At 36.7% G+C, this 16,150-nt stretch overlaps 1 protein-coding gene across 8 annotated transcripts in view; it reads left to right on the top strand.

Annotated features, from left to right (window-relative positions):
- KIDINS220 (kinase D interacting substrate 220) overlaps positions 1 to 12,398 on the top strand; it is a 70,758-nt gene extending 58,360 nt beyond the window's left edge. For all 8 annotated transcript variants that reach the window (XM_071741855.1, XM_071741858.1, XM_071741852.1 and 5 more), the window contains 4 exons: positions 4,800 to 4,943; positions 6,320 to 6,418; positions 7,540 to 7,788; positions 10,087 to 12,398. In XM_071741855.1, the coding sequence (XP_071597956.1) occupies positions 4,800 to 4,943; positions 6,320 to 6,418; positions 7,540 to 7,788; positions 10,087 to 11,355 (1,761 nt within the window). In that variant the 3' untranslated portion in view covers positions 11,356 to 12,398. The remainder of the gene's footprint in view (positions 1 to 4,799; positions 4,944 to 6,319; positions 6,419 to 7,539; positions 7,789 to 10,086) is intronic.
- Positions 12,399 to 16,150: the final 3,752 nt, after the last annotated feature.

Raw genomic sequence — 16,150 nt, 5'->3', positions numbered from 1 at the left:
CTGAAGAGGGCCTACAGGAAAGCTGGAGAGGGACTGTTTATATGGGCAGGAAGTGGTAAGATGAAGGGGGAATAGTTTCAAACTGAAAGAGGGTGGCTTTAGGTTAGATGTTAGGAAGAAATTCTTTACTGGGGGGGTGGTGATGCACTGGAAGAGATTGCCCAAAGGAGCTGTGGATGCCCCCTCCCTGGAGGGGAGGATGGGACATTTGGATGGGGCTTTCTTTGAGCAACCTGGTCTAGTGGGAGGTGTCCCTTCCCATGTCAGAGGGGTAGGAATTAGGTCCCTTCCAACCCAGCAGATGTTGAGGCATTGACCACAGCACTGAGTGTGACCATCCAGCCAGCTCTTTATCCACCAAGTGGTCTGTTCATCATGTCCCTATCTCTCCAATTTGCAGGCAAGGATGTTGTAGTTAATGAACACCAAGATGTGGATCTGGCTTGATGACTGAATACAAGAGAATCAAAGCTGTCTTTCATGTAAATCTGGCAAGGAGCCAAAAATGTTCCAATTTAACACCCAAGTAAAATAAGGAATAAATATTCTTTCGAATGTGTTAAATCTTACAGGGCAAAACCCAGTGTATTTGGGATTATCTTTTTTGCTTTTTTTTACATGGGTCACCATTGCTCTACTCATTGCATGAGTTGGCAGAGCTGTGTAGAGGATATTACATGGTCTAGTTAAGGCCCTGCTATTGTTGTCAAGCTGACAATGGAGTTGACTGAGTGCTGAAATTTCAGATCCTAATTGTTGGTTGTGTAAAATCAGTGTAAATTGAGGTTACCGTACTTGAAATCAGAAATAATTTGAGAGCAGTCATCTTGTGTCAGTAATTTGACTGCGGGCACCTTTTATGTTTGAATTCTCTTGCTGATGTAAAACACTTCTGTACCAGACCACAGTTTGCCATTCTTTGCCAAATGGATCAAAACATAGATATCAAACCAGTAAGTTTCAAATGTGTCCATGTATTGACATGAGGATGCATTGCAAATTATAGGATATCAGGTTAAGTCACTAATGAAAGTAGACTTGAATTAAGATGACAGCCTTTGTACATCTGCAATGGAAGCAAACATGCATTTCTCCTGACTTTGCTATGCAAATGGTTACAAATTCTGGTACAAATACAAATGGTAGAAATTTCTGACAGCAACTGCAAAAGTGTTTATTGCTGAATTGTAGTGATACCAGTATATGTTCATAGTACCCCCTATTAAGTTAGAAATCAAACTAGTGTTACCAGTGATTATCTGTCATAAACTTAATCATGTGATTTATTTTTCATTGTTAATTGTGACTTATTAGGATGCAGCTTGTTGCAATATAATTACTTTGTTTAAATACTTTTTTCTTCCTGCACTGAATATATAATACCTTAAGATGAAGTACAGCTGTTTTGAATGAGAACTAACATGGCCCAGAACATTCAGTGTAGATAAACACAGAGTACTTTTTAAGAAACTGGAAGTGCTTTTCAAAAGCTTGAGCATGAATGAAAGTGTGTGGCATATGAGTTTTTTTGTATGGATTGCTTTTTATGGTAGTGTATTTAGATACAAATTTTCAAAGTTATCTGAGATCCATTAGGAGTATAATGTGAACTTGAAATGAATGCTTGGTCAAAAGCAGTATTTTCCATCAGAACATAATGTAAAGCTTCTTTGCACACAAGTTACAGCAAGTGTTACTTTTTTTTGCAAGAGTAAAACAGAATAGTCTATTCACAGGAAAATAGAATTTGTACAGCATATACTGAATGTGTATTCTAAAGATATATATCTTAAAGGTTTCATCACGTTATGAAAATACCCTGTGTCTGTCCTAACACTGATTTCCTCTATTTACTTCAAAGCATGTCATCTGTGTGTTCAACCTCTCTGATGTCACTTTAGGCTGTTGTTTCTTTTCATACTATCTTGTCTTTTTCTCAAAGCTGTGTAAGTCTGGGTTAAACAACAACAGGTACAGCTGCTTTCTGTGAATGAGCTTTCACTAATTTCAGAGCCATTTCAGAAGCTATCATACTGGCGCTTCATGCTGGGCTGTCTGTAAACTAATGCTCATTACTAGCCTTGAGGTTTGTTTTGACAAGCTGCTTTTAGCTCTTGCATGGCAAATACTTTTCAGACTAATGTTCTCTCAGCATCTCTAACAAAACCACTAAGACTGAAAAATGTGGCAGTTTAAGTACAGTTTTAATTCACTTACATGATGACAGTATCCCTAAAGCTATTACATTTCTTATTCTTTAGAGAGTGCTTTTTATAAAGAATGATTTGGATTAATGTGCTTCTATTTCAACCAATTCACACTTTTAACAAAAATAGTCTAAATATTTTAGCACTTTTCTGTATTTTTTTATACACAGAAAAGAGTTTCCAAACTAACTCTTTATGCAGGCAGAAATAATGACTTGTTCTTGATTGGTAAAAATATTTTAGTCTGAAGAAGAACTGTTAAATTAGAAGTGTTGACACTTTTGTTCATTTATTTGTAGATATATGATAGGTAATGTATCTAATATATTCAGAGAACAAAGGCAATTACTTACACACATTACATAGTGATCATTTATTTTGGTAGTGCCACAATGAAATTTTGGTTTTAATGATTTATTTTAATTTATAAGCTTTATTTTAAAAAATAATTAATATTTGGATTAACGTAATATCTTTTCTTTATTGTTGTATTATCTAACTCAGACCAATAGTAAATAGTGTGTTTATGGGGAAACGATAGACAAAAGTGGTGTTCTGAAGAAAAACTCAAAGTGTTTTTTTTAAAGAGGCTTGGTGGTTGGCTTTTAGCTGTAACATGATAAAGATTTTAGCTGTGCTAAAAGTCTGATTAGATGAAGACCTGAATTTCCTCCTTTAGATGCCTAATAAGATAAGTATTTAACTACTGTAGGCACCTAATTAGGGAGACATTGCAAAATCTGAAAAAGTGTCTTATCCACAGAAGGAATACCAGGCCCCTAAGTTAGGTGCCTAGACTGTATTTACCTTATATTGCTTAAATTTTATGCAATAATTTAGATACACTACCTACCCAGAAAAAGGGGTGTATCTTTTGGGGGTTTTTTAGTGTACAGTTGACATCACACTATAAAAATGTAAATGGTCAAAGGAAAAAACTTCAGTGCCCCAGCTCTGGGCTTAGATTTCCCACAACCTCCTGTAGCATTCTTGAGTGAAGTTTATTGTTTGCCAGTTTTAAGTCCTTTCCAAGTACATTTGGCAGAAGAAAACTTCGAGAGAACTGCATGTAATAGCTTTTAAACTTTGAAACTCAGAGTAGCTTTGGTGGGGAGTGTGCCTGCTTCCCCAAATCAGGATGTCTCCAATAACAGCAAGTTAGAAATAACTTTGAGGTTAAATGCTAGTAGACAGTGGAGTTTTGGATTGCTGCTTTGGAATAGTTGAATTAATTCTGCTTAAATATCCTGGTTTAGGTAATCCAGATACAGTTATTGCATTCTGTGTGGTGAGCCTTGGTTTTCATAAGCAATATATTTGGATCTATTAATCTACATTAACTCAGAAATTAAATAGCTTTGAAGTAATTAAATAAAAATGGGGGGAAAAGTTTTGCAAAACCATCTTAATTGGTGACTTGAGGAATATATTCCAGCTTCATTAGCCGAATTCTTGACAGTCAAAATACACTTTTACATCCCAGAGTCTACACATGTGATGATGAGCTCTGAAGCTGTAGAAGCTTTTTTGCATCTTTCCCAGATGAGCTTAGTTTTGTGCATGGTCTACAGTGCTGAAAACCAAACCTTCATGTTTAGAAAAAGGGGATGGTGCAACCCCTTTCCCAGGAGGAGGGCATACAAGTATTTCATAGCTGAGAGAAATGGTTCTGATTTTACTTCTAGGAATTTGAAATCACTAGGATAACTGTTATGAGCTTTGCACTTCACTCCTAACTTCATGCACAGTGTCCCATCCAGGGAGAACATGAGTATTTTTTTGAGAATATGCTGTACTTAGTGTACTGACTTGGTGTAACTGACTGCAGCTGCAGTTGTTACGGTTTCCCATGCGTTCTTTGAAAGTCCTAGAAGCTGGCAACATTAACAGAAAAACTCCAGTGTTACAGATCTGAGCTCAAAATAATTTCTACCTAAATATTTCCAAAGCTTGAGATACATGAAACATCCTCATAGTATCTTGGAGGGCTGTGGCAGTGCTGCTGTGTTTCTGTACTATGGCACACAGCCTGTTGGCTAATCTGGCATAAATTCAGCTGAAGGAGCCTCTGGGAAATGGACAGACCTTGCTAAAATCACAAGTAATTCAAATAATTCAAAAGCTATGTTTTAGGTCATCTTTGTCTGATACTAAACCAGGAAATTTTAAGACAGGAATATCTTAAGTTGTGTCTGCATTACAAAACCAAACCAAAACCAAACCAACCCTAAACAACAAACCAGAAAAACAAATTAACTGCTAAAATCAGAGGGAAACTGTAAAGATGCATTTGAAATGGATTAATCCTTACATAATATTTCTGAGTCTTATGTTGCTTTAGCATTATTTGACAGTTATTATTTCATGTAGGCCGGACTCAAGATTCTGTGTTTTTTCTCTTACAAATACCTATAATAAATTTTTCCCAATATATAGGTATTCCAATAGTAATGAAAAATGCTTGTGCATTGCTCATCTTAATTTTAAAATGTAGTTGAACACAGCTTGATTTGTTTTAGTGTATATTGTGAAATTCTCTGTGTACTGAGTATTTGAACAAATCTTACTTGCATGTTTTCTCACTTCTTACAGGGAGCAGAAGGCACAGGATCAGCTGCAGGAGTATCACAGGTGTCTCTGAGCACAATGAGTGTGGAAGCTGTGTGTGAAAAGCTAAAGCAGATAGAGGGGCTGGACCAGAGTGTGCTGCCCCAGTACTCTGCAACTATAAGAAAGGTATCAGCTGAATTTCGTTAATTTATTTACTACCTAAATGCGAAGAAACATAAGGAAAAGGAGACATTTGGCTGCCTCTTTTCATGAAAATCTTTATTGAAATACATAAAATGTCAAAACAACATTCTAACTTCAATGTATGCTATGTTTGGACATTTTTGTGTGTGTGTTATCCAGAGAAAGTGCACTCTCTCAAAAAAGGAAAACAAATATAAATGCTGTAGAAATTGATTTTTGAGAAAAGAAGCAAGAAAAATGTTTTCAAAATTGCCATGTATAAATAAGGTTGTAAATGTGTTCAATGTCTAGGTAGCAACATGCCCTCTTTTTCCCCCCTGAGAAAGTGTAGCTGCAAAAAATTCAAATTGGTTCTGTGGCTGTAGAGTGCTTAAAAGAATGTGCTCATCCATTATCTCTAAGGAGATTCCTCTTATTTATGTCCTTGCATTTCTTACTACAAGTAATACCATATAAAAAGGAAGAATGAAAATGGCTCAGCCTGGTCTTTTTCCTGATTTAATTAAAAACATCTGCTGGGATATGGGAACAAAACCAACGAGATCCCTCAGACTAAGCAGAGCTCTCACTTGGACTTTCCATTTTGTGGCTCTGCTCTCCTAACACATGGTTTCTCCTTCACATTCTGTCCATTCACTGATACACAGTATAAAGTACCTCTCACTGTATATGCAATGAAAATGTTTCTGTACTGAGTTTGATGCTGTTGGAAGTCAAGCAGTATAAAAACATGCCTGACATAAGGGCTCACCATCCTGAAACATAGGTGGTGTTTCAGGACTTCTGTGTTCACCTCTGAACAATGATGAACATTAGAAAGAAGTCTAGTGTTCTGTCCTCTGGTGTTTGTGATGATGGGAGGAGTGTAAACCTGTATTTCTGCAGGGAGGGAACTTGATGGAGGTAGTACTTCATCTTAGATGCCTGAAGCCAGGGGTCAGAATCAGACAGGATAACTGTCTCATGATCTTCAGATACTTGGGTGTCTGCAGTCTGTGTTGAGTCTGAGAAATCTAGGCAGATGAATGTGATTTATTGCCTGTGAAATTTTCTACTGCTGATGTGTTGTTTCCTTATGTCTGTTTATAGAATCCAGTCATACTGCCTTTCATAGACTAATTTTTGGTGGATTTAATATTTCCATTTTTCTCATAACGGATTCTTCTTGTCCATCAGCAATCATCAATCAATATTCAAAATACACGTTTATTATATAGGATTGGACTTGAGAGTGATATTGGGAAATTTCACTAGCAGTCCCTATCAATATATCCAATTTTAATTACCTTTGAAATCTTTTACTGCCATAACCTAAGCCTCGTATCAGTGATTGACATTACTTAGTTTTACCGTTTTAGGCAAATATAAATGGCCGTGTGTTGGCTCAGTGCAACATTGATGAACTGAAAAAAGAAATGAATATGAATTTTGGTGACTGGCATCTGTTCAGGAGCATGGTAAGATTTCCTCTTCACTATTTAGGTCACCATAAATTAGTCTTTTTCATTAGGAACCTTATCTTTTCTCTTTTCCTGTTGCTTTCTAGTTACCATGCATGCATGCATTTATAATTTTGTTGCTTTGTCTTTTTGTCTTGAGCACTTTAATGAACAACTGTTGCCTGTGGATTTGCATCTTTATTGATTACGAACTCTGATGTTTTGCCTCCTTTTTTGTAAGATCTTTTTTTTTCCTGTATGGGTTCAATTTTCCTTTCTAAAATTTGCCTATTTGAATGAAATTGTTAGGATTTAATTCTCTTTGAAGCCTCTGTCCTTCTGTTAAAAGTTATCAAGGGAGTTGAAGAAGTGGTCAGCCAGTGTGTTAGAGATGCGTGGAACACAATTGGATATGCATAATTTTTAAAGAAACCTAAATTAAAAATCAAACCAATGAGATAAATGTACAATATTTGCTTGAAACATACTTGTATAATGCAAGAATGCTACAGTCCATACTATTACTGAAGCATGGAGAGGATAGCTAATTTCCTCCATTTCCTTCCTTCCAGTTTGAGAGTAAAGGACATTTTTACAGTGGGATTTATGTATCACAGAAAACTGTGTTTTCTCTGACATATTTTTAGTGTATTGCCAGTTTTGTTTCTGAAAATAACAGTACATCTCCCAGTTGCTAGGTTGAGAACACTGAGAATTTATTTTTAGATTCAGGTTGATTAAGCTATAAACCAGCAGTGTTTAGTTTTGCTTTTAAATTTTTAATGTATCACTTCATAGTTTTACAAGAATTTGGTTTTTAGCATATGAATTCCTTTATGGGTCTGAGCAATAGTGAGAATAATTTGTAAATAAATAAAAAATCTAAATTATTAATATGTTATTTCAGCAAAGATAGTAAATGCATTACATCTGTGAACAGATGTTTCTTCATACTTTTCCACGATCACAACCACACCTGGAAGTACACGTTTACCGCTGTGAATTTCTTGCTCCCATTTCTAATAGAATTCTTGTTTAACAATTTTCTGTTCTTCTTTTTATGTAACTACATTTATACTGTCTCTACTGTAACTACTATTTATACTATACATTTATACTGTCTCTTTGTGTGTCTTAAGATACTTGAAATGAGAAATGCAGAAAGTCAGGCTGTTCAGGAAGATCCTCGTGGAACAAGTGACCATGTTACCCCTGGGATTCCTCATAATGAACTTACTCGTCGGCCTGGGCACAACACGGAGTTGCCTCACACTGAGCTTACAGGGCTCTCTGGTCAAGCTCCCTACACACTTAACTTCAGCTTTGAAGAACTCAACACAATTGGTCTTGATGAAGCTCCTCCACGCCATAGTAACTTAAGTTGGCAGGTATTTAATTGAGAAATGTGTTATACTTGCTTACCTGTGTAGTAAAGAGGGGGGTTTTCCCATTCTTGGATATAGGCAAGTCAAGAATTGTCTGCTGTGACAGTTCAGATACTGTCAGTTCTCAGTCCTGGCAAATTCCAGTTTTGCAGAGATGTAAACTCAGCCCACACTCTCTTGAGTCAAAGTCTTTAGTTTTTGCTCTCTGAAAACTAATAGTTCCAGTAATGGGTCTTTCAGAGAAGAAAATCAAAGTTTTTTGATTGCAAATGTTTTTGAAAGCAAATCATGCTTCTCTCATCTAGCTTAGGGCAGTGTCCTCAAGATTTTTGTTTATCACAGTATTCAGACTTTGTGTATTAAATACTTCAGCTGTTTGCTAGCCAGATGTTATGCTATTTAAAGGATTACAGATGCATGTGCTTGTTTTTTTTTAAACAGACAGTTTACAGTGCTCCATGACATCAGAGCCTTTTCCTGACAATGCGTAATCTATTTGTAGACTCCAGAGCTCACGCTCTTCTCCAGCTACAGTTTCTGCCATAGGTTATAGTTATTTTTCTTCTCCATCTTATGAAATCACCTAAGTGTGTGGTTTTCTTTTGTCCTTTTTAAGAGAGAAGATAAATCAGTTGATATGTAAGTAATGACTAGAATTCAAAAACAAAACCCCAAACCCAAACACATAAGCAGCATTTTCACTTCAGGAAGTCTGAATTAGAAAATCTTGAAGTTGCATCAAAATAGGAAGACACTCCAAATCAGAAGCTATAGGTGATATTTGTATTTAAAATTGTCACTGAAAAGGTGCTTGGAGTATATATCCCCAAGACAGATTTCAATCCCAGATACCTCTATGTGGATGCATGTGCACTTGTGTGTGTTCATAGGTTCCTGATTACCCTTACTGCCTATTTCCAGCAGTAGAGTATCAATATCTCTTTTTTCAAACCAAAGCAGCATGTTACATAGAGTCACAGAATGGCTTGTGTTGGAAGGGACCTTCAAGATCATCTAGTTCCAACCTCTCTGCATATGCAGGGACACCTCCCACAAGAGCAGGTTTCTCAGAGCCCCATTGCAGCACTTCCAGGGATGGAGCACCTACAGCTCCTTTGGGCAACCTCTTCCAATGTCTCCCCACTCTCACAGCAATATCTCATCTAAATCCTGTGTCTTCCCAATATCTTATCTAAATCTACCTTCTTGCAGTTCAGAACTGCTCTCCCTCATCCTTACAGCTACATGCCATAGTAAAAGGTTCCTTTCCAGCTTTCCTGTAGACCCTGGAGAGCTGCTCTAAGGTCTCTCTGGAGCCTTCTCTTCTACAGGCTGAACAATCCCAGCTCTCTCAGCCTATCTTCACTGGAGATGTGCTCCAGCTCTCTGATCATCTTCATAGCCCTGCTCTGTTTTTATGTCAAAAGCACAAAAATACAAGAACATCTTTTTTAAAACATTCTTTAAAATGAAAGTTTAAATTACTCTTTCTGATGCCCATATAATTATCTGAAGGTGAGTCAAAAGAATAATAAAGGAAAAACATTAACATTCACCTGCTGGAATTTTAAAAGTTGAGAAGTGAGCATCCTGTTATTTGGAAGACACAAAGCTTTATGTTCAGCCACAATCCACTCCTTCATTTTGTTCAGCTCTGTGCAAGACCTTGGTTCTAACATCTAGTAGGTGGCCTAGCATCCTGTGCTTATGGAATTCTCTGTCTACACACTGGAAGAGAGCATAAGTGGAGCATAGAGGAGTAGGTTGTTTGAGAACTGATTTTTTTCTGAGATCAGCTCTATTCAGTGGAATTTTTCCAGGGTATATTGAAGTATTGTAGGAAGGGGGTCATTTAAAAATGTTTGAGAAATGGCCAGCATTTGAATGAACTCTTGCTGTCCTAATAAAATATAAGTCTATAAAAGGCTAATTTTGTAAATGTACAGGAATGTGTTAGAAGAGCCCATCTTGACAAAAGAAATCACCTGTTTATAATTAAGAGTTAGCTTCAAATGCACTGGATATAAAAAAATACTTGTGTAAATCTTCGATTATTGGGGCCAACAATAAGACTACTTTGTAAGTTTACTGAATGTGTATGTGATTGCATATATATGCTTATAGTGAGTATATTTTAATTATAGTATTGACAATTTCACAATCTATTCACAACTATTAAGAGCGACAACAAAAAAATTAAGTGCATACTTGATTCTTTGAGTTACTTGATTTAAACAGTAAAAATAAATATAAATTGTTCATTTAACAGTTATCTCTCTCTCTTCTTTTTTTGTGTTCCAGTCACAAACTCGTAGAACTCCCAGTCTTTCAAGCCTTAACTCTCAAGACTCTAGTATTGAAATATCAAAGCTTACTGACAGGGTACAGGCGGAATACAGAGATGCTTACAGAGAATATATTGCTCAAATGTCACAGTTAGAAGGAGGAGCCAATTCTACTACAGTGAGTGGTAGGTCCTCCCCTCATAGTTCAAGTGCTTTCTATATGGGGCAGAGTACATCAGGGGGTTCCTTGCATTCCAATGCAGAACAGGAAAAAGGAAAAGATGGTGAACAGAAACAAGATGATGGGAGAAAGTCCTTCCTGCTGAAGAGGAATGATGTTGATTACAGTACTTCAGGTGTTTCTACTAGTGATGCATCTCCTTTGGATCCTATTACTGAAGAAGATGAAAAATCTGATCAGTCTGGTTCCAAGCTTCTCCCAGGAAAGAAGTCTTCAGAAAGAACAAGTATTTTCCAGGCTGCAGATTTAAAGCTCAAGGGAGTTACTCTTCGGTATCAGAAACTTCCAAGTGATGAAGATGAGTCCGGAACTGAGGAATCAGATAATACTCCACTTCTTAAGGAAGGTAAAGATAAGAAAACAGATGGCAAAATAGAGAAGCAGCCCAAATCTCCAGAACATGGATCTGAACCTATTAGAACCTTCATCAAAGCAAAGGAGTATTTGACAGATGCCCTTTTGGATAAAAAAGATTCGTCCGACTCTGGTGTAAGATCCAATGAAAGTTCTCCAAATCATTCCCTCCATAATGAAGGAACAGATGATTCACAGCTTGAAAAGGCAAATCTCATTGAACTTGATGATGACAGTCACAGTGGAAAGAGAGGAATTCCACACAGCCTTAGTGGCCTTCAAGATCCAGCTGTGGTTCGCATGTCTATTTGCTCAGAAGATAAGAAAAGCCCTTCTGAAAGCAGCTTGATAGCAAGTAGTCCAGAAGAGAACTGGCCAGCTTGCCAGAAAGTCTATCATTTAAATAGAACCCCTAGTACATTAACCCTAAATAATAACAGCGCTCCAAACAATGGAGCTAATCAAAATTTTGAAGAAATACAGAGTATCAGAGATTCACCTCAAATTACCCTGCACCCTGGCTCAGGTTCCAATTCAGCTGCAGTTCAGAATGAGAACCTGAAGAGTGTTGCTCACAAACGGAGCCAGCGGTCAAGTTACAACAGGCTTTCAAAAGATTCATCAGAGCTCCACACTGTTACAACCTCAGAGGGTGCTGGTTTTGGAGAAGAAAGAGAAAGTATCCTGTAGAAAGCAGCCAGGTTAAAACAGAGCATGCCCATGAATTAATTGTAGCTTGCTTGGAATTTTTTGTCAGTGTGTGATTACATTGAGCTCTGTAGTTAAAGCTTTCAGTATTGTAATAGAAGGTCTAGATAATTTTCAATCATTTTATTGGAGAGAAGTAACTTTTACAAGGAGCAATTTACTTCAGTCCTTCCCCATCTATAAAAGAAGTGCTTGTTGGCACGGGAAAACAGTTTTTGTTAAGACACTGTGCAAACGGTTGGTCAGGGGCAGGTGTTAGAGAAGTAAGTACAGTTTAATTATTAAGATCATGATGTGATTTTACTTTTCTGTTGGGATAGGTGTTAGTTACCCTTTCTAAACATTCCAGTTCATTCTACATACTTGCAAGTAAAGTTAAGACTGCAGCTTTGCCATTTGATGTAAGAGGTGCCAGAAGGTTAAATATCACAACCTGTGACACCCTTATCAAACTTTGTGTTAATTGGTGGATTAATGTATGCAACATATATTACATATGTTGAAATTTGAGTGTTAAGATACCTGTTTGGCTATATGTACACTTACTCTGTATGTTCAGTAATTGCTGTTGACTTTGTGAACTTTGGGTGGAACAGTGAAAAGGTTTGTAAGAAACGTTGTCTTGATGTGTCATTGGGATTGGCAGTTATTTATAAGATAATACCTTATTGTTGATTTAGTGGATCCATTATTTATTGTAGGTATATAATTTACAGCCATTGGTTTAAATAGATGCAACCACCTGAGCTACATTAAAATGTTGTAAAGAAAGAAAAATAAGCAGTGTTTGCCATTTAAAAATCAGGCATACTTTTTAAAATCTCAGCAGAGCTGAATGCCAGCTTTTTTTAAGTAGCATATTTGAAGATTTTTGTCATCTAAGTAACGTACCTGAATGTTGTTGTTGCAGATACCTTTACTGTCCAGTGAAATGTGCATGTGTTTTAAGAAAGAATTGTTCAAATGAGACTCTTGTAGTAGAAGGAGAATAAAAAATAAATTGAAATGTTGGTTTTGAATCCAGATTTCTGTTTGTTGTGGTATTTTGTTTCTTCACCAGGTAAAAATGTTACACCCATGTTCATTTGGTTACAGTATTTAAGGGGTTTATTTTTAAAAAATACACTAAAGCAATATTGTTATTAATACAATACTAGATAAGCATCAAGTATAAAGATAAATTTGATAAATGGAATCAGGAAAGCAGACGTTTCTAAAGGAAGTGCTGTGAGCTGCAGAGATGTGGCCACCTCCTGCTAGTCCAGAGCAGTCATCCCACTGTTTGTGCCAGTTAACATGTGCTGGCAGCTCTGCACAGATTTGTTTCTGTCCTAGTGCATCTCAAACCAGATGTCTCCAGCAGGCCCATGTGGTTGTGGCCTTTGTTATCCAGATCAAGAGGATGCTTTTCTATGCCAGAGTCAACAAAGGAAAAAATGGCTTTATCTAGGCTCTTTATTTTTTCATTCCATGGATGCCTCGTACTTACAGGATTGGAGATTTTTAGATTCTGGTGTGTTATTTGATTAAATTAAATTTATTCATCAGGGAAACTTGGGTGCATATATATTTCTCTATTAGAAAGGCTATTAGTTCAACTAAAAAGCCCCCCAAAACAAAATAAGCAACCTCCAACTTTCATGATATTTTGCCGACTCTCTGGGAACAGTTTTTTGGTTTATGTTCCTATTTTAGAAAAAAAAAAAATCACTCTGGGACATCATTCTGCTTTCTGAATTTTTGGGTTGCAAAAGCTTTTTAGAGAAAGATACTTATATAAGCCCGTTTTGTAAGAGAGGACAAGTGTAGCCTTCTCCATTTAGACATATTCACAGTAGTGATGAAAAATAGCAATTATTTCAAAAAATTATGTCTGTTAAAAGTCCTCAAGTGATCCAGATGGATGATCTTTTTCATCCTGAAAGTTTTATACCTCATTTCTTCATAAAGTACCAAAATTGGGGTGAAACAAGTAGTTGGCTTGGAAACTTTTCAGTGTTTCTACCTTGTATTCATTAATACCAGTGTAATTGCTTGCTGTCACTAAGAAACAACAGGTACAGGCAAAGTGTCTGTGTAAGACTGCACATGTCTGGGTAATAATCTGGATGTAGATCCATGCCCCACATGGGCTGTGGGTACCCGAAATAATTTCTGTTTCAGAGTGCTTCAGTCCTGGTTCCTTTAACTGTTTTAGCTGTATTATATAGTAATGCATGCTGTGGTTTATATAATCAGGTGTGGGTTTTAATGCCTTCCTAGTGAAGTTCTTGTAATAGGCAAAATAGTAATGCTTGAGAGCCAATTCAAGGACAGTATGCTGCAAAAGCTGTTTGTTAATAGGACAGAAAATATAACTGACACTTAAAATCTGCTTGCATAAAAAAATAGCTAGACAGGGTGAATTTTTCTTCTCCACTGAACCATCTTTTTAATTTTTTTATACAGGTTTTCATAAACAGAAGAAATTTTAGTACTCTCACAGAGGAAAAGAGAAAAGGAGGACTTAATACAGCACGGCTGTAAGAAGTGTCTTTAGTACATAATAGTTACATTAGTTACTGTACATGTTTAGTGAATTTTTCACATGTAGAATATGAAAGAATATCACTTAAGAATTAAAAATATGCTGCAGTCTCATAGCTCATTTTTTTGTCTATCACAGTTGCTATGGTTACTAGCTTAGTTTTCTGCACAGTTCTTGGAGTTAAGAAACCATAAACAGTTTCCAGTGTTGAAATATTAAATGCTAGCTCTGTAACTTGTGGGAATCATGGAACCTGAGAGTTCTGTGGAGAATGAAAATGGATGAAGTGTATGAAACAATGAGACAACTGAGAAGTTACTTCTGGTACTCAGCACTTCCCAGAACTCTTCTAATGATAGTTTATATATCCACTCTAATTCTGGATGACTGAATATTACAGGGACTTGAAACTGTGACTTCTTTCCCTAACTGAATTTCATAGAATCATAGAATTGGCTGGGTTGGAAGGGACCTCAGAGATCATCAAGTCCAACCCTTGATCCACTACCACTGCAGTTACCAGACCATGGCACTGAGTGCCACATCAGTCTCTTTTTAAATATCTCCAGGGATGGAGAATCCACCACTTCCCAGGGCAGCCCATTCCAATGCCTGATCACCCTCTCAGTAAAGAAATTCTTTCTAGTGTCCAACCTAAACCTCTGAGTACTGATATCCCATACCATTGTTGCTTCTTACAGAAGTAACCTGGGTTGCAGAATTATCTTTGTAAGGAAACCAGTGTCTGTATGTTGTTACTTGAGTATATCATGTTTGTGGTTTATAAGAGAGGAGAGGAATAATAGTGGTCTCTCGTAATATTTTGTTTGTGTCCAGGATTTCTCTTTATAGAAAACCAAAGAACAAAGTTTGAATGGTTTATATGTGTCCCTGGAACCTAGAAATAAAAACACAGGCATAAAATGGTAACTGTGGGGAACAGTAAAAATAAAATGGAAATTCTGGGATGCCTTACTGCCTTTCTTCACTAATTAAACTGCAAGGAAGCAATCAGCAGAGATGTAACTTTTTTGGCTTTTAATATTTCTGTCTTCTGAAATAATGTGATGATTTGTGCTTGGCTAAAAGCAATATATATTCTTGAACGTGCTTACCTAGCATGCTCATGTATTTATGTCAATATGCTTTATGTATTTATCATAGTACTTTTAAGAGGCAGCAAAATTTTATTAGCCTCATTTTGGACAAAAGAAAAATCCTTTCCCACTGCAGCAATAGTAGAATACAGATTTATACATATTTTCTAAGAGGGTCAAGAATTGTTTCTGAGCTTCCATCTGTTAGTCAAATTGGACTTTTATTAGAATCTCCCTTTATTTTATGTTCATTTAAACCATGAGAACTACTAAAATCTAACCTGAAGATTACTATTCAGTTAACTTTCTGTCATCATTCAGCATTTTTGTTTTCCACCTCATATGTTTCCTGTTTGAATGTAAATCTCACAGCCTGCCTGTGGTGCGTTCCTTGCTAAGATTCTATCTCGGAATATCTTTGGCATGCCAGTCATTTAGGACTTAAGTATATTTGCTTTCCCTTGTTCTTCCTGGAGATGCTTAGGTCCTTGTCTGGCCCCAGTTCACCCATGTACAGTGCATGAATACATCATGTAGAATATGGGAACTGTTTCAGTTCTGCCTTACCACCTGACTGGTAGTTGGAGCTTTGGTTGCTGTCATTGTAACTCACCTTCTCTTCAACTTTTTCATCATAACCTCAAAACTGCTGTACTTGCTATTTCCCCCCCTTCAGCAATGGCAGAAAATGCTGTTGTTCTGCAGCGGTAGTGGTGGATTTTGCTTGGATGGGGATTTTTGTTTGATGGGGCTTTTTTACTCTAGGAAACTTCCACAACCTAGGTAAGGTCTAGGTTCTACAATTTTTTACTCGCTTCTCTCCATGCTCTTCCTCATGTCCTGGAAGATATACATATCTTCAGCCCACAAAACTCTTTTTAAATTACATTTTTTCTGATAATCTTTGTTGTGGAGAGTAATGGATGCATTTGAAAAAAAAATCATGCTATGGTACATTTGTCAATGGAAAAGACATTCAAACTTTATTTAGTGGGGAAGGATCTGTTTCTTGGTTTCTTTACAACTGATCCTGGTAAAAAGACAATGCTTGCTCTTAAGATAAGCACAGTTGTCAACTCATCTCCTTGTAAGCAGTCTGTTTAGATTCTAGAACATCAGGGCTCCATTGAAGAAGGGTTGATTTTCCTCATGG

The sequence above is a fragment of the Heliangelus exortis genome, chromosome 3 (genome assembly GCF_036169615.1).
Source record: "Heliangelus exortis chromosome 3, bHelExo1.hap1, whole genome shotgun sequence".
Lineage (NCBI taxonomy): Eukaryota > Metazoa > Chordata > Aves > Apodiformes > Trochilidae > Heliangelus > Heliangelus exortis.
The sequence above is the reverse complement of the archived record's forward strand: the minus strand, read 5'-3'. Positions and strand labels throughout refer to the sequence as shown.